This window comes from Juglans regia, chromosome 2 (genome assembly GCF_001411555.2).
Source record: "Juglans regia cultivar Chandler chromosome 2, Walnut 2.0, whole genome shotgun sequence".
Classification (NCBI taxonomy): domain Eukaryota; kingdom Viridiplantae; phylum Streptophyta; class Magnoliopsida; order Fagales; family Juglandaceae; genus Juglans; species Juglans regia.
In genome coordinates, this window is record NC_049902.1 from 36,006,510 (window position 1) to 36,028,798 (window position 22,289).

At 36.2% G+C, this 22,289-nt stretch overlaps 3 protein-coding genes across 8 annotated transcripts; 2 read left to right on the plus strand and 1 right to left on the minus strand.

The window, feature by feature from the left end:
- The first annotated feature begins 1,388 nt into the window (after positions 1–1,388).
- On the plus strand, positions 1,389–7,060 carry LOC108984045 (polyadenylate-binding protein RBP45C-like). Its single transcript, XM_035687429.1, has 7 exons — positions 1,389–1,837; positions 3,175–3,649; positions 5,163–5,218; positions 5,295–5,425; positions 5,513–5,609; positions 5,707–5,871; positions 6,694–7,060. Exons 1-7 carry the CDS (start codon positions 1,553–1,555, stop codon positions 6,694–6,696), a joined length of 1,212 nt encoding a protein of 403 aa, XP_035543322.1. The 5' UTR covers positions 1,389–1,552; the 3' UTR covers positions 6,697–7,060.
- Positions 7,061–8,913: 1,853 nt separating this feature from the next.
- Positions 8,914–17,038, plus strand: LOC108984004 (polyadenylate-binding protein-interacting protein 4). Of its 5 annotated transcripts, none has more exons than XM_035687430.1 (12): positions 8,916–9,349; positions 10,000–10,121; positions 10,220–10,371; positions 11,896–12,046; positions 12,689–12,720; positions 13,042–13,099; positions 13,216–13,458; positions 13,923–14,177; positions 15,263–15,364; positions 15,506–15,556; positions 15,993–16,095; positions 16,663–16,838. In XM_035687430.1, the coding sequence occupies exons 1-12, from the start codon at positions 9,169–9,171 to the stop codon at positions 16,809–16,811; spliced, it is 1,599 nt and encodes a 532-aa protein (XP_035543323.1). In that variant the 5' UTR covers positions 8,916–9,168; the 3' UTR covers positions 16,812–16,838. The 5 variants fall into 5 exon arrangements, with proteins under 5 accessions (XP_035543326.1, XP_035543323.1, XP_035543325.1 ...); XM_035687432.1 differs by having other exon boundaries at positions 16,027–16,095; positions 16,663–16,760; XM_018955835.2 differs by having other exon boundaries at positions 8,917–9,349; positions 16,008–16,095.
- Positions 16,843–21,615, minus strand: LOC108984031. Of its 2 annotated transcripts, none has more exons than XM_018955867.2 (3): positions 21,324–21,615; positions 17,844–19,106; positions 16,843–17,725 (listed from the first exon to the last, which is right to left on the minus strand). In XM_018955867.2, exons 2-3 carry the CDS (start codon positions 19,017–19,019, stop codon positions 17,612–17,614), a joined length of 1,290 nt encoding a protein of 429 aa, XP_018811412.1. In that variant the 5' UTR covers positions 19,020–19,106; positions 21,324–21,615; the 3' UTR covers positions 16,843–17,611. The 2 variants fall into 2 exon arrangements, with proteins under 2 accessions (XP_018811412.1, XP_018811407.1); XM_018955862.2 differs by having other exon boundaries at positions 16,843–17,734; positions 21,324–21,614.
- Between the last annotated feature and the right edge of the window lie 674 nt (positions 21,616–22,289).

A 22,289-nucleotide genomic window follows, 5' to 3' on the forward strand; every position in this document is an offset into this window, starting at 1 on the left:
TGTGGTCTAGTGTATTTATCTTTCATTATTTTTTCTTACGTGTCTTGATTTAAATTATATGTTATGTTTGGTTGCGAAAATTAAGAATAACAAACATTGGTGTACTTAACCTGTCTTGATTTAAATTATATGTTATGTTTGGTTGCGAAAATTAAGAATAACAAACATTGGTGTACTTAACCTCCCATTCAGATGAGCCTCAGGTTCGGTTTGGATAGACAGTTCAGATGAGATGAGATGATATGTTTTAAATAGTAATTGAATAAAATATTATTATATTTAATTTTTTTAGTATTATTTTTATTTTGAGATTTAAAAATATTGAATTATTTATTATATTTTTATATGAAAATTTGAGAAAGTTATAATTATGAAATGAGATAGATAAGATAATGAGATTTATCTATCCAAACGGAGCCTCAAAGGGAGACATATCCTCAATTTTAAAATGATAAAAGATTAAAACTAAATATATGAATGAACGAGAAAAAAAAAAAAAAACAAACAAGCATAAATACGATGATAATTGACACGTAGCACATTAACATTCACTAATATCCAAGAAATTTCATAACCCCTTAACCCAATCACTGTCCAGTATAAGTTCCGATATGAGAATTTCTAGATATCTCATCTCCCAAAAAAATCCTCCAAACGGCTAAGTTCAGAGCATTTTATGTTTGAATTGGGCAGTTTTTGAAGAGATTTCTTAATATATTACAAAAGTTCTTTTGGAAATTCGAAATTGGAGCGAAAAAAAACTTGACGAGTGATATATGTAGATGTGTACCTTGATCTTCCGAAACTGAACTCAATTACTCCATTGAAGAGTTCAGACAAAGCTTTCCTTTAATGAACGTTTGTACTGGGGATTCAGGAAAATAGGGTGCAAGAGCGCAAACGAAAGGGACGAGTTTTAGGTCTGTTAATTACCCAAAGCCCAATTCTACTTTTATAAACAGACCAATAGACTCATAAATGACAGCCCAAAACAAAGCTTAGCGATACACATGTTTTATGGGAAGTGGTAGTACTATTCTATTATTATTAATTTATTATTTATACTTTATTCAAAAAAATTTTAGTTTTTAAATATTTTTTTAACATCTTTAATAACTAAAAAAATATATAAATTTATTAATAATTACTTAATTAACTACTAACTAAAATTAAAAATTAAAAAAAATATAAAAAAATATATTAAATGAGTAATAAGAGATAATAATAATCCTATATTTTTTTTCATATTTTATTACACGAGGCAATAAACCCGACGTGCCCTATCACAATACGTCCAATAGATCCAATCCACGTGTCATCCCTACCTCTCTTCCACCCTCCCAACCCCACGCGCCCCTATATAATTCCCCCTCGGGCCCTCGACCTTCTTTCTTCCCGTCGCTGGTGTCCTGACTAGGGTTTTGAATCGATCTTTCCCCCTCCTCCACCCCTTCTTCCTTATTCTGATTGATCTCTCCCTTGGTCCGGTTTCCTTATTTTGGTTCGTTTGTATTTTTGTTTTCTCTGTTTGTTTTGCGTGTGGATCTTAGCCATGATGCAACAGCCACCACCGATGTCATCGGATCAGCAGAGCCAGCAGTACCAGCAGCAGCAACAGTGGATGATGATGCAGCAGTCTCAGCAGCAGCCGGTCCCTCCGGCAGGTTGGGCCCCCCAGGCCGTGCCGCCTCAGCTGGCGCAGGCGCAGGCTCAGGCCCAGCAGTATCCGGCCCCGCAGAACTCCGGTTCCGAAGAGGTCCGGTCTCTATGGATCGGGGACTTGCTGCCCTGGATGGAGGAAAATTATCTCCTCACGTGCTTTACTCACACTGGAGAGGTAAAAAATATGTGTTTATATATATATATATATATATATATATATATATATATATGTATGCCTCTGTGTGTGGACAAATCCGTGTGCGTATACGTCTATTTTCTTCCGATCTAGAGCTTTGTTTGTGTGGGTGGAAAATTTGCGCGGTTTTTGTTTGGGAAAAGAGTTTCTCCTTTTTTTTCACTTTTTTTGGGCGTGGGGCTCTGTTTTGTTTGGGTTATATAGTAGATTTGGCATTGTCTACTGTAAGTTAGGGTTTCGAATATAACTTGCTCATTTGTTGCGGAATTGTATTATATCGTCAGTACTTGATTTCTTAGAACCTTAGTTATGATATAAGTTTTGTTCGGCTAAACTACTCACAGACCAGCTGTCATTTATGGTAATTCTCTTTGTCGTTGTGGTTTTTTCAATTTGATTTTACAAATCCAAAGGCAAATTAGCTCTGTTTTTTGCTAGCTTTTCGGTCGGGGGAATGATATATGGGAAGAAAATAATTCCAAGGGGTTGGCCCAAGTGGTGATGGCCTTGGTCTTGGGTATCACTCCCTTCAAGGTCCAAGGTTTAACACTTCATGAGTGCAAACAATTCTTTGGGGCCACAACCAACCCCCCCCATGTGAAAAGCTAGCGACTTAGCTAGTTCTGTGTAGGCTAACTTTCGAGGGTGCAGTGCATGGGACTAAGATTTACTCTACAGGGGTGGGTCCGAATGGCCCTGCCTTGGAGAGGTTCCCAATATAAATATACATATATATATATTATATGGGAAGAAAATATTGAATTTGTGAATTTTAATTTTCTTCTCTTTCTATGTGTAAAAAATTTATTTTCTTTCAATTTCAATTTCATTGAGTCTTATCTTTCTGTTTGTTCTTTTATTATTTCTTTTCTTTCTGCTTGTAAAAAACTTATTTTCTTACTTTTATAAAAATAAATTATTTTCTTTCTATTTCATTTTTGTTGAGTCTTTTCTTTCTGTTTGTTCTTTTATTAAAGCTTTCTTTCTGTTTCGATGGTCCTGATGAAAATCGTACCAGAAGTGAAGCTTAAAGGGAAATAAAACAAGTTTGAAATTACTTACTGGTTTTATAATCTTTCATTTTTTGTCAGTTCTTTAACTTATAAAAAAAAAAAAAATTGTCAGTTCTTTATATTATGCGAGTAGTTTTATCTATTGAAGCAAAGTAAAAATTTGTAACAAACTTGGCCATCAGAAGTTTGCACATCCTATAATCTAATTTAATTGTTCTATAAGTTATTGCATATTCACCCTTTATCACTGCTCTCTTACCATCTCTTATTTCTGATCTCATTGTTTTTATTGTGTTATTTTAGGTTGTATCAGCCAAGGTTATTCGCAATAAGCAAACGGGAGTATCTGACGGTTACGGTTTCATTGAATTTGTTAGCCATGCTGCGGCAGACAGGGTTTTGCAAACATACAATGGCACATTAATGCCGAGTACCGAGCAGAATTTCCGGCTGAACTGGGCCACTCTTGGTGCTGGTGAGAGGCGACAAGAAGATGGTCCTGACCATACAGTTTTTGTGGGTGATTTGGCGGCTGATGTTACTGATTACTTACTTCAAGAGACCTTCAAAGCTGTATACAAATCAGTGAAAGGTGCAAAAGTTGTCACTGATAGGACCACTGGACGTTCAAAGGGTTATGGGTTTGTCAGGTTTGGTGATGAGAGTGAGCAGTTGCGATCGATGACTGAAATGAATGGCCAGTATTGTTCTACAAGGCCCATGCGCATTGGTCCAGCTGCTACAAAAAAACCTGTTGGTGGACAGCAATATCAGAAACGTATGTGTTGGTATCCCTATTAATGCTTTGGTGCGATTGCTTCACAAGATTTTGGAACTTAAATGTTGCTGCTTGATTTATGTTTTTGCTTGGTCTACTTGTTTGCTTTGTTGTGTTCCTTTCTTTTGCTGGGGGAAAGGGATCTCTCTTGCCTTCTATGCCAGTTATTCATTTGAAGACAGGCGGGACTTACACAATCATTTCATTCCAGTACTTACCTTTGTAAAATTGGGCACATTTCAATTCTCTTAAAACATGCAAAAACTTATATAAAACTCATGTTGTTTTAAAGCAGGACGCCGAGAGGCTCTCATTTTTGGGGGGCCTGGAACTGATTTCAGCTGAAATGATTCCACTTTAATCCGTGGCTCATTTTAGGTCAGTTATCTTGTTTATGTCGTAAAGTTCGTACTTTTTGTGGCATTTTTTATGCTACATTCAGAATTACTTTTCCAGTTCCTTATTCATTAAGAATTTCCAATTCCATACATTTTAAGAGTTACCAGTCAAGTTTAAATTCATTCCCTTTTCCAAATTTTGTATATTTCCATTTCCATTATTTTTTACCTACATGAATCGTAGAAACCTATGTTCTTTTCTGACATGTGATTTAGTTACCCTGAGCCCTTCACATAAGGTTGGATACCAGTTTTTTGTTTTGTAATTTTTTGGCCCATGCCTGATAGTGCTGTTACACTTTAAAAATTTTATAGTACAAGTAACGGTGCTTGCTCTTTTTTTCGTTTTTGGTTTTCAATTGAGGGCTTAAAATACCCGTAGCAGCCAAGAACTAAATACTTTGTTAGCTTTAACATACGATATACTAACCCTGTCATGATGGATTTGTAATTTGAAGTTTTATTCTTCAAAAATGATATAGTACATTCTCTGTTCTTGTGTTCTTATTACTGCAGTTATATCATTTCCTCCTGTTATTTTTTGTATTGCTTGTGTGGCATCTCAATTTTGGAGGGAAACTTGATTCCGGGTGTCAGATACTTCCACTTCCATGGTTTGTGATGGGGTCTTGGAATCTTAAATATATCACTAGATTCAACAATTCACCTGTAGAGGTTTGTCTTAATTGTTTAAAAGTTACTGCATGTTCTAAGGGGATACTATTAGAGGGTTTTTCAATCTGTTGAGATATTTATATTCTGTTCTGTTTACAACTGGCATATTCATTCTCTTGATTGTCTTCCAATCTATCAAATCTATGATATTATTATTTTATCATATGGAAAAATAAATAAATAAGATTACTTATGTCCATATGATTGATTTTAGGGAACCCACATTTGGTTCCAGGAACTTGTTTAGGATGTTTTTGTCAATGTGATCTGATTCAAAATGGCTCGGTTCAGAATGAATGTTTTTGGCACCACATCAAATCATCTGTCTGAGTGCATGGTGCACCCATTTTGCAGGAAAATGTAGAAGTTTAGATGCTATATATACGCCCTGAAAACTTTGATATTAATGTTGTTAGTTTACATGTATTTGTTATTTGCAGCTACTTACCAGAATACTCAAGGAAACCAGGGGGAGAATGATCGAAATAATACAACTGTGGGTAGTTTGCTATAATGTTGATATGATTTACTTCCTGTGATATGCTAGTGACACTTGATACTTCTGGTGACAGATCTTTGTGGGGGGTTTGGATTCAAGTGTCACAGATGACTTGTTGAGGCAAGTGTTTGGCCAGTTTGGGGAGTTGGTTCATGTCAAGATACCAATGGGCAAGCGTTGTGGATTTGTTCAATTTGCGAGCAGGTAACATTCTCTACATAAAGTACCATGCAAGTTTGTCTCTCTCTTTCTCTCTTCTTTGTAACATCATCAGTTTTTTATGTACTTCAGAGCTAGTGCAGAGCAGGCACTATCACTAATGAATGGGACTCAGTTAGGAGGACAAAGTATTAGACTGTCATGGGGGCGTAGTCCGTCAAACAAGCAGGTTTTGAGTTGTGACCATTTTTTTTAACGACCTTTTTACTGTTTATGTTTCCCATTATCTAGATTATTTATAGAATCTATCTATTGTGCTGGCTCAGACGCAGCCAGATCAGACACAGTGGAATGGTGCATATTATGGGTACCCACAAGGATACGATGCATATACATACGCACCCCCTGCCCAGGACCCTAACTTGTATTATGGAGGCTATCCTGGATATGGAAATTACCAGCAGCCTGGTGCTTACCAACAGCCACAGCAGGTAACTAATGTTGCAAGTTTCAGTCTCTTTTCCTCTCTGTATATATAGACCTTTTTCTGCATATTGAAATTAAAGATACATAACCTGTGGCTAATTTCTTCTAATGGCCATGGGACAGTCTGATATCAAGTTGTATGTAGTCATATTTGAAATCAGGTTAACCCCAAGGGATTGGCCCTAGTGGTGAAGGTCTTGGGGTATCACTCCCTTCAAAGTCCAAGGTTCAACACCTCATGAGTGCAAACAATCATTTGGCGTCACACCTCCTGGTGAAAAATCAGTGATTTAAACAGTTTCATGTAGGAAAACTTTCGAGGGTGCAGTGTACGGGACCGGGGTTTACCCTGCAGGGTGGGTCCAAAGGGTCCTGCCTTGGAGAGGTTCCCTGACATTAAAAAAAAAAAATTGAAATCAGTTTGCTCACAAGGTGTCCCATCAGCTAACTTCTAGTTCCTCTCTGATGGAAATGCTTCTAAATGAAAAGGAGGCGGTCATTACCTGTGCTGTTGATTGTGAAAAACTGCAGCTTTGTTGGGAGTGGGTTCCACTGAGTGGATTGGAAATCTTTTTGTAATATTATTTTGCTGATTGGCTACCCGGGGCTGATGTTCTGTGACTGGACATAATTGAATATATTAGGTTTCCAATGGCCTTTTGACATACCTTTTTATATAATTTATTGTTAAGCAGGCGTGGGTGGCCAGTGGCGTGTTATGAAACTAGAATATTCTCTGTTATCATGCTTTTGTCCTCTATTCACAATTCACATGTTATATTTGGATCATGGTGTTCATAATTTGTTTATATTTTTGCTATGTGCAGTGATCTTTTACCCACTTCAAGTCTGAAGGCCGGTCTCACTGTGTTCCCAGGTGCAAATTTAGGTTGGATTTTTGGTCATTGGCTGTAAGAAGGATGGTGTGGGGGGTTGGTTCCATATCAATTTGTTTTAGTTTTGACTTTTCTTTTTTCTTTTTATTATTATATATTTTTCCCCTTGTGACGAAGAGTATTATGAAGGCACTAGTATGGTGATTGCTGGTGTGCCACATTGATTTTGTGATAGTGTTGGACAATATGGATTTGCCAATATTTGGTAATGGTGTTGTTGTATGGAAGATACTATATGTCTACATATTGATGTTGCGTGATGCTTTTTAATACCCCAAGTACTGATGGTGCTTTATGATTGATTGATTGTATGTACGGCTTTATTTTTCCTAAAAGAAAAAAATAAAGAAATTTTTTTCCAATTTGAACTGGTTTCAAATTCCTCTTAAGGTTCATGATATGCTTCTCAGAACCTCTAATGAGATTCGTTATTAATAAAAGATAAATTTTATACACTATATTATTATTGTACTTTCATCTCTTTAAATAAGATGTGATATATTTATCACTATTAAAAGATTATTTATTATATTTTTTTTTATCATTTAATGATGATGAATGTGTCAAATATTATTTAGTATGATCAAAATAAAATAGGAGAATGGTGTCAGGTGTATGATCAAGTTTTTAGATCAAAGTCGGGTCAGTCAGGCTAATAAACATAGAAGAGCCCTCAAATCATTGCTTGTCACGTAAGAAAATGCGCAATAAAAGAAATAGGTTCCACTACACAGAAACACTTCTAATCAAAAGCAGCACTATTGATTTTGCCTAAGAGCACTTCATGTTTTTCTCTACTCATCTTCCTCGCCGCCCGTCTTCCACTCCCTCCCAACCCAAATGAAGATCTCGACTGAAAAAATAATCCCTAATGGCAACTTGAACGGCCAACACGAACTATGATAAAATTCAACAGATAATAAAAATCTCATAATATTGCTTTCGGCGAAGAGATGCGATTTCTGTAAATCTGTACATAAAACTCTATTTCTTTCCCTTTTTAACGGTATTCAAAGGAGTTTCCCGATTTCTCGACATTTTGTTTTTTTGGCGAAAAAAATACTAGTTTTCTAGTGGAGAAAATTCGATCATATTTTCTTGGGTTTGACTGTAAATCAATTGGGTTTACAAAATTCAATTTGTATAAATCTTCGACGGTGACTGAAGAGAAGCATCATATGGTGTTCAAACTCCAGCAAAAAGCAAGTAAATAAATTTCATACCCAATTTCTAAAAACATGAGTAAAGTAAACAAAACAATATAATTGGATTAGATTAACAAAAGAAAACATAAGAAGATGATGATGGTCTGAGGTCTCCCAAAAAATTTCTCAATTTCTCAATTTCTATTTTGATGGATTGAAGTATTAGGATTTATGTTAGAGGTATGAATGTTGGTTGTTTGTATCAAGGAAAATGATGATGGAAACATAGAAGACCTGCTGTGATGGATAACACAATGTGCATACAAGGTGTATGCTAAAATGTAGAAGAGAAAATCACAAGTGTATTGTATTGTTACGGGATCTGAAAATGCCATCGATTATCTTTCCCTTCCAATATCACAAGTGTAGAAGCAAGACTTGGTCATTCTCTTCCCTTCCCAATATCAATCTCATCGATTATCTTTTCCTTTTGCAGATGATGTAAATGCAAGTTCACAAAGAAAAAAATGAAGCAGAAACATAACACAATTAGCCTATGTGTCCCTAGAGGAGACGAAGGCGTGTGGGTTTCAACTGTGCAAATTCCAGCCGTGCAAGAGGGGGGTGCGAGTTGCTGTGCAACGAGGCAGATAACGGGTGAGAAGGGTTTCTGCTAATCTACAATAATCAGATATAGTGCAATACATGATAGCTTAGATAAAAAGCCTTAGTGTAAGCTAATTAGTAGTAAACTATTCTTCTATATTTATTAGTCCGACTGCTCCACAGGTTTTCTCTTTTTCAGATACAACCAAAATTAGAGTGGATTCAAGAATCGCATGCCATGCCACTCTGTTTGAATTTCATGCTTCGTGCACCAAAAATAAAATTACCTTTTTCTTTTATTTATTTTTTAATTAGTGGAGCAATACATTCAGAAAAAGGAAAGTGAGATTACGTATATGCCCCTATGTTATTTACTTTTAGACGGTGATGTCCCTGGCGTGGGGAGGGAGGATCCGCAGAGAGACGCGTTACGTGCGCAAAAGCTCCTCTTTTGCATTCATTTATTTTCCCTTTGTATCAAGTTTTTTCCAATTCCCTCACATCCTCGTTAAAAGCCCACAAAGGAGCCCATCGCTGCTTCAGATCCCTCCCTGCATTAACCTCCAAATCATGCTGTGAAAGAAAATTCCAGAACAGAGAGAGAGAGTACAGAAAGGAACAGTGCAAATTGAATCAGCTGAAAACAGTGATCATTATGGGCTGCAGAGACAGAGAGTTCCTGAACGATGAGACCTCTTATTCTTCTTCTCCTTCATTGAGTGAGGCTTTGATCTTGGCCACTATATGCATCATTGGCCTCCCAGTTGACGTGCACGTCAAGGACGGTTCTGTCTATTCTGGACTCTTCCACACTTCCTCTGTCGAAGACGACTACGGTATGTCGTTTAATCTTTCCTATTATTTTGCTTTGGGTTTTGGAATTTTTATTGAATTCATATATCAATCATTTCTGGGTTTTTATTGTTGTGCGAAAGTGTATCGGGATTTTGTTGTATGGAACAAATTGCATCTGGGTTTTGATTTTCTTGAGGAGTTATGGTGGGCATGATTGGGCTGGGTTTGGTTTGTCTGGAATTTGATCTAGGTTCGCCGAGTATATTGCTTCATTTCTTCCTTGGAGTGGAAATGAGAATGAGGAATCGATTGTTTATATTTCCATTTTTCTTTTCCCAAAGGCAAGACAATGACAAAGTAAGTTTGATTTGTTCCTCCTTTAGAATATTTAGAAAAGGACCAGAAGTGAGCAATCTGACTGTGAGATGATTTATTTATCAGATTTGAGAATGATGTTATATTTTGCTCAACCGAACTGGTACAAGTAAGAACCGTATGGCTTAGTTTATAGAAGGGGCTTTTACTTTTCAGATTTGAAGTGTTAATCACTATAAGGATATGATTGGATATGAGCCATATTTGGTCATTGTATTTTAGAATCAAGAGGGCTTCAAGTGTCTTTCAGAATAATATTTTTTACGCTTATGTAGTATATTACCATATTTACCAAATTGATTGTTGCTTTGCTTAGGTATCGTTCTTAAGAATGCAAGTTTGACTAAAAAGGGAAAAAGTTATTCGAATGTAGCAAATGGTGTGCTCATAGACACACTGGTAATCCACTCAAGTGATCTAGTTCAAGTTGTTGCAAAGGTATGTCACTATTCTGATTCTTTTATTTTGTTTCACTCCTAATTTATTTGATATCACGTAGAGCAAATTGTGCGATAAAAATGTTACATTTTGTGTAGGGGGTTCAGCTTTCAGCTGATGTTGTTGCGAGAAATATGGCTGGTGATCATACAGAAGCTGTTGTAGGGATTGTACCTTCTGAGCATCCAGTGATGGAGGCAAACAAAACTACGAAGTCTGCCATACATAAGAATAAAATCAATCAGACAAGGTAGTCATTGTTTTTTTTTTTTTATAGGTAATAAGTAATTCATTGATAGAAAGAAAGGCATAGCCCAAGTACACTAGGGGTATACAAAGACATACACCTATTTAGGAACTAGAAACAGTTAAAAGGAAATCATGGAAGCTGGAACCATTGAAATCTATAGCAATGGTCCACAGAAACAAAGTCTTCCAAAAAAAACTACGAAACTCTTCCAAGGAACGTTCATGATCCTCAAAAAGTCGCTCATTTCGTTCACTCCAAATATACCAAAAAATAAAAACAGGGACCATCTTCCATACGGCTGCAATCTGTGATGTCCCAGTGATCCCTCTCCAACATGCTAGAAGATCAACCACCCTGTCTGGCATTACCCATGCGACTCCCATATTGACCGAAATGGGAGTCATTGTTAGATTCATATTGACCGAAATCATGGTTAAGGAGTATTCCTTTTGACATTTACTTATGATGTATAACAAAAGGAGAATACCAGTAAGTGTTACGAATGGTTTGAGGCTAGGTTATTAAAACTTACTTTTTTATCAGAATGCAATTAATTATGAGCAGATATCTTTTCTTTTTGCTTGCTCGCTTGATAAATTAATAATCTAACAGCACTCAATTAAGAAACTAGCAATTGACATTTTGTAGTCGGTATTTCTACGGCTTTTATGTAGGCATTTTCTTAATATCCAATCTGAGGACTGCATGGATTTGTACTGTCCTCTTTGGTTGATAGTTCTCTTAGAACCAATAGCCCAACCTAAGGGATTTGTTTGAGCATTTCCTCCTCCATGTTTCCAGGGAAAATATGCGCAAAATGTTATTCATCATCACATCATATGTCGAGGTTGACTGTAGACTATGTTTGAAAGTCTTCTTCTTGACTTTATCAATATCGATATTTCATTATTCTTTGCAAAAGCTATTATTCATTCAATGCTCTCCATGAGCCCATTAGCCTGATGGCCGAGTACGTATATCCTTGGCATTTATTCACTTTTATTTTTTGGATAAGTTAAACTCAACACTCTTTCTATTGGGACCATAGGTTCAAATCTCAAAATAAGCAGGGTCTATGCTTTAACATGTCTGGTATATGGAGGTGTTGTAAATCTTTAAAAAAAAAAAATTGGGCAAAGGTAAAAAGGTTAAACGGGGTTATTATATATAATCTTATTAAAAAATTATATAATCTTTAATTATATATTAGTGGTGCAATGGTGATTTAATCTGGGGCTTATACCTGAGTGCTTAAATATGTGAAGAATTAATAACAAGTTGTATTTATCATAAAAAAAAGTTTTATGCTCACTCAAAAGTTTTGACTAGGCTCATGTTTTAATGATTTAATTTGTTTTCCTGAGGCTCCAAGCTTGAATTTTCGAGTTATTGGAGAAAAGTTGCATGATTATTCTTTATCGTGAGTTTTAATAAAGACGACTGGTTACTAATTACTCTATTTTGAGACAATATCTCTTCAATTTTGGTATAAACTTATGTACATGTTATCACATGCAAAAGCAGGAGTTCGGTTCGAGCAGAGAATGGCTTTGGTCATGGTTTGATGCCCAAAATATCTGGAGGGAAGCATGAGCGGAGAAAATCACCAACAAATCAGATAGGGGATGCTTTGGAAATTGAAGATGGTAAAAGTGACAGGATAAGTTCAGCAAAGGTACTCTCTCTCTCTCTCTCTCTATACACACACACACATACATATGCATGTATGTCTATTCTCTTTATATGTGCGTTCGTGTGTAAAAACTCAGCTAATATCAATTAAGATTTGCCTCTTCTTTTCATGTTCCTGAACAATATCTTCATGGATGGATATTCTAATCTTGAGAGGTTTAGTTTTGTGGTAACAACGCGAGAAAAATGCTAGCTACATCTGCACTATAACCCAAAAAAGTTGATCTTGAAGCATTGAAGCTTCCCTAAATTCAATTGTAAAGCCCAGTTTCACCTAGTAAGTAGCTAATATGGGAATTAGAACTCAGGATTACCTTTATAATTTAGGTACTCTATGTGAATTATTATTTTTCCCAGTGTGGAGCTTAGGAGCTATGTTTGCTGTAAAGCTGTCATGCTTCTTTTTTTGTTTTAAGAAAAGATCCAGCCAAATTGCTTGTTCAAAGATAGTAGATGATGGAATGCATTTTTTTTTTTTTTTATAGGGTAGGGTACACAGCCCATAATATGTGGGTTCATGTGTTGCATGTGAAACTTTGTAAGATAATCTTAGTTTTTAGAGGTCGGTGTGCATCTGTCAGTTATATATTTGTTTTCTTTTCTCACTTGATCTCTTCATATGCAGGTTGAAGAAGCTTCTGGAGAATCTGATGGGAGGTATGCCTAACCATTGAGTTTATTTAATTGTTGGGAGTGATATCTTGATGATCCCCCTAAAAGTTGGGCCCTAGTTGCTGTCCTTGGCCCTAGCATCAGGAGTGCACATCAGTTGGATAATTTTCTACCATCTGTCTATTCTGGCAAATAGAACCAGAGATCCCCTTTGGGGCAATTGCCTTTTTTCATACATATAGTGACGTGGACGCACTCTTGTGGGGCTTCAAAATATTTCCTCCTTTTATATTTTCATCTTTATATTTGTTTGTCATTCTCAGTTCCTGTATATTGTCTTTCTGACTGACAGGCTGAATATGACAGGTCAAACAGTGAACAAGATATTTTCAGAGAGAAGATGGAGTGTCATAGGGAAGCAAGTGTATGTTTAGACGAACATAGTCATTCCCTTTTACATAGATTATGGATTTTTGGAAAGTAGAAATATTTGCCTATTATAGTTTTCAATATACTCACCGGTTCGATTGCTTTGTGCAGGCTGATGAAGTTCAAGGATCTACTTCAAGTTGTGATCCTGCTACTCTACCGGTTAAACCAGACAACCAATGCTGTAAAAGGCCCTCTTCAGCAGAAACTTCTTCATCTGATGCGATTTCTTCAGGTCTTTCGACTTCTTCCAAACCAAATGTGGGTGTCACCTCAAAGTCAAATCTTAGTTCATTCACAACATCAACTGAAATGGTCCCTCAACAAAATCCAGAATCTAATAGAAGTTCTAAGGTAATTTATTTATCTGGAAAAACCATGTTCAATTCCCTTGAATTGTTATGTTTAGTTCGATTTATCTTGTCTTGTGAGTTATTGGATGCCTGTCTTGACCATCTAATTTTTAATCATCAATTGGGTCACCAATAACCTATTTGTTCATTATAAAAATGCTGTTTTAAGTGTTGATTGAAGCATCTTGGAATTAACAACTGTATTTGAGAACCATTGACTAACAAGTATTATTTTTTATAAGTAAGATAACTGTTATTGACAGCCAAATAAGTACAGGGTATACATTGGTATATCCAAGTATGATTGCCATTAATATTTTCAATTTGTAGGTCTTCATTTAACTCTCAATCACTGGTGTTAATACAAATAACTGGGTGGCAGAACAAATTTAGAGAAAGTAAGAAATAGTGTAGCATAATTAATTGTAATGAAGCTGATTTCTTTTGACATTTTTTTTCTTCTAGGAATTTAAGCTCAATCCAGGAGCAAAAATTTTCTCTCCGTCCCTTGCAAATCCCATATCAATGGCTCCAGCAGTGCCAACTGTTGCAAGCATGACTTACATACCAAACAACTCTCCTTTGGGGCCTTTTGCTTCTGCTCAACCAGAAACTGAATTCAGCACATTTGCATCTCGTTCATCCATGAATGTCAAGGTTTTCCCGTATGGTAATTTGACAGCTGGAAATGGTGTCAGTGGTTCTCGATTTTCCCAACCTGTATGTATTATTAGGTGTTTCTGAGTTCTTACTCTTACATGTCATCAATCCTCTTGGCAATAATTTTAGCAATGCACTTATAGATGGTATTGTGGCAAGAAATAGGCCTAAAGTCGTTCGGCTTAATTGGTTTTATGTGCTTGAGGAATCACCACAAATGCGGTGGCATTTACCTCCTTCAATAGGTTGCCTGGGTCAAAGAAAGACTTCACAGCCTTTACCACCTCATTTCCAACATTATCCCAGGCCTTGAGAAAGGGTGTTGTTCCCATTTGGGCCTGGTGCAGCGGTGCTTTATTGTCGTTCAATAAGAATAGGACAGCTTTGATCTCATCCTCAAGACACCTTTTTCTCTCGATCTGACTACCAGAAAATGAAGTACTTGTTCTGAATATGTGTGGAAGATCTTTCTCTCTTTCTCTGGTTTCATAAGCCAAGGGATCATTTTCTGGTTTTTAACATAACCCACTTCTGATATGTTATATGAGCAGAAGATCTTTCTCCTATTTTCTAGTTTATAAGCCCCGGAAACATCTTCTTTGAATGCTTTGTAGTAGTTGAATTAGTCCAATCTAGATCAAATAAGAACTACTGGAATGACTGCTGCTTAGGATTAGAAAATCGTTGTACCTAAAATCTGGGAACTTCTTTGGTTATTGAAGAATGTTGCGAAGTTTTTCTATCTAAGAATTCCTTGTGCAAAAGGAAAGAAAAAAGAAGTATTAAATTACAATTAGAGTTAGTTTCAGTTAACTCCAGAGTCTGTCAGTTATGAGACTTTCAACCTTTTGCCCAATGGGCAAAAATTTTTTACAGGGTTTAGTTTGTAGCATTATCTAAACATGCGTCTTGTTGATTATCATGTCTTGTTAGATTATCATTAGAACTTAGAGTTCTTAGGTTTTTAATTTTCTGGAGTTTCTAGCACTTTTTCCTTTATATTTTGTTTAGTATCCTCATGTATGCTTCGTATGTACTAGGATAACACCTCTTACAGTATTAATAAATTTTATCTTACTTAATAATAAAAATAATTTATATTTCTTAGGTGTGGGTTTCACTGAATTTTTCCCTTATGGCTATAGATTGTTGGACCTATGGGAAGCAGGACTCAGCCACTTCGATATACTGGACAGTATGATCCTGTTCAGGCTAGACCTGCATATACACATCCAACAGCTCAAGCTGTAAGTAGTAGAATGATTTCGTGGGTCATACTTGTAGTAATTCTATAGTATGTAGCCTGGTGTAACTGGATTAAGAGACATTTTGAGTTTCTTGCTCGTTACCTGGTTATTTATAAATTGATAATCTCTCTCTCTCCCCAGGTTATGGTTGGACGATTGGGTCAGCTTGTCTATGTCCATCCAGTTTCTCACGTAAGTTACAGTCTCTACGAGATACTTTCTTCTTTTTGATAAACATATAGACATTTCATTGATAAACTTCTCTATAACAGAGACATTATACACTGAGGAATTTCCTCTATGTTCACAATACATTCATCCACATTTAAGACATTCATCCACATTTAAGGCATTCTTCCCTGGTGCATGTGCAACTAAATTCCCTTCTCTTTTGATGTGGTTCATAGAACTCTCTTCATAGAATTGCATCTTGGTTCTAATATCAGAAATTAACATAGTTCATGTCTGCGAGATACTTGATTGCATTTGTGGATTATAGTTCAGTCTCTTTTCCTCTATTTTGTGGATTAGTCACTATTTTTCTCTTTCCACGTCATGCTTATCTATTGTACCTAGATTTTATATTTAAATCTATTACCGTGATTTCAACTGATTGCTTAGTCACTAGTATTTCACATTGAAGGATTTGGTTCAGGGTGCAGCCGCTATCTCACCACCATATGTGCATCCTGTCTTGACTCCACATCAAGTCCAATTTCAAAAGCAGCAAGGTAAATGGAAGGCTTTTATGTCCATGCTGAATATTTATTATTTTACAGAATATTGTTGCCGTTGGTATCATTATTATCGTTGAAGTTAACTACTAATATTCAATTTTTTAACCTGTATATGGTTGCATTTCTAGCCTTCTAGATTAAATGTTATGTACCAAGGAGTGTTACCGATTGCATATGAAGAGCTGACAGCTCAGCTAGTGATCATGATAACGGTCCAAAGTAATGAAATTAGTTGGATTTTGGATATATCTCAATCCCGATAACTAACATAATCTTTAAATTTAACTCAAGTTGGTCTTCTTGCCAACTGATTGAGGTGGACTAAGTAACCTATATATACAAGGGAAAGAAATAATGAAAATGATTCAAACGTGTCCAATTTATTTGCCCTCTTATCCATAGAAAATGATTGTGAAAGGAAGTGAGATTTCCTTGGGAAAGATTATTTTTGGAAAACCAAGGAATCGGTTAGAGTAGGACTGATTCAGGTCCGTCCACCAACCTTCTGAAATGTTCAGTTTTCATTGAAGCATCGTCCTTTCTGTTTTTTGAAATGCGCAGGAAGTGCAGTAGGCCAAGCGTTGCATCTCTCCGGACAGCAACCTTTCGTAATGCCAAACCACATCCCACTTGTGCAGTCTACCTTCCCTGCAAACCGCCCAATTTCAGTCCCAGGAGCTAATGGCCTCAACGGCACCAAGTTTTCATGAATAGGTTTTCGATTTCAATCACCTCAACAGGTTTTTTTTTTTGAATTTTTATAATCATAAAATTTTGGCCCACAATTTTGTATTCGAGATGAGTCCTCCAGTTTAACAGCACAGAGTTGTAAGTGTTATCGCTTTGAAGTGAAGGATCATATCCCTTTAATTTTTAAACAAGGGTTTGTTCAGTAGAACCCATTTTATGGATGAAGAAGGTTTATTGCCCCATTAAACAATTTATGAAAAATGAGTCCTCATGTTTTCCAGATTCTTTTAAGAGCATGCATGCACTTGCACACATCTTCTTAGCCGCATTTCCTGCAAATGGTGGTCTCCACAACCCATAATTAAGCTGTGGAATTTGAACTACAACACAGCTAAACAAGAGTTGAATTGTTGTGAATCATGGCATCCGATGCGGATTTCTTACAAGTTTCTCTTCTGAGTAATTCTACATATAACCGTAAAATGCATAAACGTCACGTAATCGTTTTGAAAAAGTAGAATATTGTAACTAAATTACAAGCACTATGAGCAAAGAAGACTTAAGAACTACAAGCTGAAAAGGCACAAGGTAACAAGGTCAGATCCTGAAGGCGTAACCAAATATGGATCCTCTGCCAGCCCTTTCCTATTTTAAGATCCCAACCTTCCACATAGTTGTCTAATTTTCCTATATGCTTCTTCATAATTGACTAATTCCAGTCAGTCAATCTGGAACTTTTTGTGAGTTACTTACGAAAATTGCTTATTCAAGATACCAGTTCAAAGTGGATTGTGTTCAATCAGGCACTTGATTTTCCGGACTATTTCTTCGTATGATCAATATCTTTATCTCCATGATTAGTTTCCGGACTCCTTGGTTCTTCTAACTTCAGCCCACAAGCTTTTAATGGCTGCTGGTTCTCCATTGAGGTTTCCTGCAAAACCTAGTTTTAAAGTGCTGTGCATCAGTACCAAAGTGCGCATGCGTTGAATATTCGAGTACATAGTCCACTACAAAATAATGAATACGTTTAGTTGAAGAATTATTTTTACCTGCAATAGCTCAGTCATTTTGCCAGTTATATTATTCTCAATAGGTTTTAAAGAGGGATCCGGCTGGTTCTGAAGATTAGGTTGTACCGCCTGCAGGGGCTCGATTAAGAGGGGCTGATCCATATCATTAAATTCATCTTTCTGACTATGGCCAGAAACTTTAACTGACATTTTACCTGCAGACCCACTACTTTCAATTTCAGTCTTCGCTGACTCTGATGGAGCTTGAGTTCTCTTGCTGACCTCGGTCGATAGATTCTCGAAAGGCATGCCAGGCAATCTTGCTGATGTGCCTTCTAAATCGGTGGGTAGCACCTCTGGTGGAGGTTGAATATACGAAACATTTTCACTTTGCAAATCTTTTGGTGTAACCTGGTTGCTGGCTTGAGGTACAGAAGTAAGTGCTTGGTTTCCAATTGTTGGCACTTGGTTGTTGAGGGTTGAAGCATCTGATGATTGAGCACCTCCAACCTGTTTGCTCTTTGAGGCTACCAAATGAGCACCTTGTACAGCAACTGGAGATGGTTGGTTTGCAAGTGCTACCCCATTAGCAGGTTTGAGCACTAGAGGCACTACATTGCCCCTTGGGACTACCGACGAAGCCTGTTTGCCTTTCAAGGCCACAAGGCTAGCAGACTCAGGTGCTACTCCAGGCACCTGAAATGAATTATTTCCATTTCTTGGAGATTTGAAATTTTGCCTTTCTCTGTATCGAGGGTTGTAGCCATGGACCTGAGTATAAGTTTGTGCCGGGAGGGGAATCTCATTGCGCCTGATCATTCGAATGTCTGGGGCCACATCATTCTCAGCTGAAACAGGAATGAAATGTCCAGGCTTAAAGACAACACCCCTCAAAGTGGTGTCGGAGTTGCCAACCCGAACACTCAGTAAATATCCGGCGTCAAATCCTGCCTCAACGACACCAGAAACTTCCTGGCCCACCATGTCATCATTTGCATCACTAATTGAATCAACCTGACGGGGCTGATTTCCATTCACAACTTCACACACAGGAGGGACACGACCATTCACCCCACGGTTTGAACTCTGATCCTTCGCAACATGAGCTTTCTCCCCATTATCAAGCCTCGGATACTTCCGCGGACGACCCCTTTTGCGCTTCATGGGGACATCTGCCGAGCCATCAGGGTTGCTCCCTTGGTAGGCTTGGCTCATCTTAAGTATTACTTGCAAATTTTATCTCCTTTTTTTTTTTATGAGTAAATTTTATCTCCTTTCAGCGCAATCTTTCTGTAGTTTATCCTGCATCCAATGGCCACATGGTCATAATCTGATGCCATGCATTCTTTTCTCTAACAATCTCAGCAGCCTTAAAAATTTGTTACTACCATGAGCTCCAAACTAAAATATACTTTAAACATACAGATAACTATATGTTTGTTCCAAGTAACCAGAATATTAATATAGAAAAATATTGCCAAACAACAAAAAACAGCCATTGATGTTTTCTTTGCTATTGTAAACTTAAACCCAGCTTCAAAAGGTTATTGAAAAAACCAGCCACACGATGTCCATTTATGACTAGACATTTTAGCTCACTCAAAGTCAGGTGTGGATGGATCAATAGAACTTCTTTTTTTTTTATAAGTAAACCAATAGAAAATCTTATAAAGCAAGAATTAAGCTCATAAGGAAAGCCCTTGATACCTTTTCCCGTGACATATAGGTTACAGAATTAAGTTTATCCTTATATTCGGGCAAAAACTCTTAGGGATCTAAATCCCACTAGTTCCAATGTTTACCTCACCAGGGATAGAATGAAAATCAGATATACAAGCAGCACACTTTTTTTCTTGGATAAGTTGCTAGTACAAGCAACACATGTGACCATAAAAGAAGAATGGCCATTTAGTAGCAATTACCAACAGGTTCTTCAAGTATTTTATTGTCTTTGACCCCCGAGGAGGGAATTGAATGGCAATGAAGACAACCAACTAACCAAAATTACACATTTTCTGGAACCATTGGTAGAAGTTGGAAAACGAAGCAGGCCCTAGGATTTTACATTTCAAAATGTCCGGAACCTCAAAAGGATTGTATACTATGGAATCATGGATGCGAGAATTGAGACTTGTGCACCTCTATTAAACAGTTAACATCAAGCTCTATACCAATGACATCCAGTAAGTAGATTTCTGATATTTTACTCAATGTTGCAAAGACTATCAAAATCAATAAAAAGTAGATTTTTTGTCATTCGGCACAAATATAAGAGAATCAAAATCACATATTAAGTAGACTAACAAACCATAACTCCCAGCTGCAGAAAAGGCAATTGGTATTTCATTTGCTTAAATGGTCAACGAATTCCTTTCTGGTGCATATAAATCATTTAAAACAATCCATTCAATAGAATAAAAAGATAAAGCCTTCTCGAAGTTGCGTCTCTTTTACCAAAAAATGTTTTGAACAACTAAGAGATGCACACACTTGCATCATGAAAAAAATTAAACATCAATTCATCCCATTGTATGGCTATGTCATGGAAAAGGGCACATATATCCAAAATTTATTGTCAACCATGTAGGCATATAAAGGCAAGCTTTTTCGCAATATAAAACAATTTGAGCATCCAGGCATTAGCTCTACAACTATTATACCACCTGAGCTAAACTAAACTATAAACCATAGAGCAATTTGCTTGCAAACCCAATCTTCCAGTAGTTGTCAAGTAGAGCTGTAAATAGACGTACTTGCAGTGTAAAATCAAAAAATCTACGAGTGAGTATCAATTATGCACACAATAACTGAGGACTTGAGATGGGTACAAAAAGTATTTAATAAAAATATATTTAAACTTCTATGCAAAAAAAGGGTGATATTACTCTCACAAACCCTGATACTCTTTTTGGTCGCAAAAACGTTTTTTTTTTTTTTTTTTTTTAATTCTATGCTTCCAAAAAACAAGGGTGATATTAATTATTACTCTCACAAACCCTGATACTCTTTTTGGTCGCTGAAACGTTTTTATTTTTATTTTTTTAAAAAAATGAGGACTTAAGAAAAAAAACTCACTCAAAAAAATACGCCAAGCTACACTATCTAAGCAAAAACCCAAAACCACTCCATGTTGAAAGCTCTTTCATATAGCTTGAGCGTTGAAAGTCTTCAAATAGACTGGAGCGTTAGATTCTTTTCTCTTTTTTTCTTTTACTTCTTTCAAAGGGAAATGAATCGAATGGATAAAAGAAAAGAGAAAGAATGAAAGTAATTCGCTGGATTTTGTCTCTGCAAATGGTTTTCTTTCTTCACTCTTTGCTCTAATTTATTTCATGGTATAAAAAATCATGGTATCAAAGCCAACAAGAGAATTAGGGTGCTGAAACAATAACCCAAAACCTGATTGGAAAATAAAAAAATCTAAATTTAGGGCTTGATGATGGAGAAAGAAAGCATGCAAGAGAAGATAAAGTGTGCTTTAGAGAGCAAAGATGAGGTAGGGATTGCGCGAGGCCGTACCTTTGGGATGTGTTCTGGGTGAAACCAAAAAGATAATTGTTTTTTTTAACTGACTGTAAAGCTAAAGAAGAACAATTTGCAATCACTTCTCGGAAAACAGATTCAGGAACCCCAGATGTGTTTCGGGAGTCGACAGAAATACTGGACCGAACCTGTTCTTTTTTTTTTTTCGATTTGTTGTCTCAGGCGGAGAGCGCTATGTCGGTGACTGTGTTCAGTGTTGCTGCTCGTCTGGGTGGTTGGGGTGAGAGGTGGCGAATTCAAAGCAGTGAAGACTGATACCGTGTCGGACTGTTACGAGGAGTGGGAAACCTGGCAGTAAGAGGTTGCCACGTCGTTAGAACACATGATCCCGCCGAATTATAAATTTTGTGCGAAAATTTTAAAATATTTGAGTTAAAATATTTTATATAATTTTGTGAGAAGAGAAAAAAAAAAGTTAAATAAAATTATTATTTTTTAATATTATTTTATTTTAGTATCTATAAAAATTATATTATTTTTTATGTTATATTTAAAAGTTTGAGAAAGTTATAATAATTAGATAATGATTAAGCGAAAAAGTTAAATATTTAAAATTGAAAAATATTTATATTTAAGCAGTGTTTGAAAAAAAAATTATAAAATTTTTTATATGAAATGAGACGAGATGTTTTACGTTTCTAAACCAGATGAGTTCATAATTTATGTTAACTCTAAAAATCTCTTTTTTAATTTTAAAAAATCTATTTATTTTAAATTTTCAACCCATTTATAAATGAAGTATTAGAAAAGTTATTTATATATAGGAACAACAACTATTTCGAATTTATTTACAATTATTTTACAGCTCATTTAAACAAAAAAATTCCGTATCCTTCTAGAGTGAAAAATCATTGTCAAAACCACTTTGTCTTGATTTTGTAATTCAGGTTTTTGTGAGTGGTAGTGGTACGGCTACTCAAAAATCATTGAAGAATATTCTTC

Excerpts from the sequence above, each read along its gene's own strand:
- LOC108984031 (XM_018955862.2), bottom strand. The coding sequence starts at position 19,019 with ATGAGCCAAGCCTACCAAGGGAGCAACCCTGATGGCTCGGCAGATGTC. Across the intron at positions 17,735-17,843 it reads AAATGACTGAGCTATTGCAG|GTTTTGCAGGAAACCTCAAT; the intron begins GTAAAAATAATT and ends CTTTAAAACTAG.
- LOC108984004 (XM_035687430.1), top strand. The coding sequence starts at position 9,169 with ATGGGCTGCAGAGACAGAGAGTTCCTGAACGATGAGACCTCTTATTCT. Across the intron at positions 12,047-12,688 it reads ACAGGATAAGTTCAGCAAAG|GTTGAAGAAGCTTCTGGAGA; the intron begins GTACTCTCTCTC and ends CTTCATATGCAG. Across the intron at positions 16,096-16,662 it reads CCAATTTCAAAAGCAGCAAG|GAAGTGCAGTAGGCCAAGCG; the intron begins GTAAATGGAAGG and ends TGAAATGCGCAG.
- LOC108984045 (XM_035687429.1), top strand. The coding sequence starts at position 1,553 with ATGATGCAACAGCCACCACCGATGTCATCGGATCAGCAGAGCCAGCAG. Across the intron at positions 3,650-5,162 it reads TGGACAGCAATATCAGAAAC|CTACTTACCAGAATACTCAA; the intron begins GTATGTGTTGGT and ends TGTTATTTGCAG. Across the intron at positions 5,426-5,512 it reads TTTGTTCAATTTGCGAGCAG|AGCTAGTGCAGAGCAGGCAC; the intron begins GTAACATTCTCT and ends TATGTACTTCAG.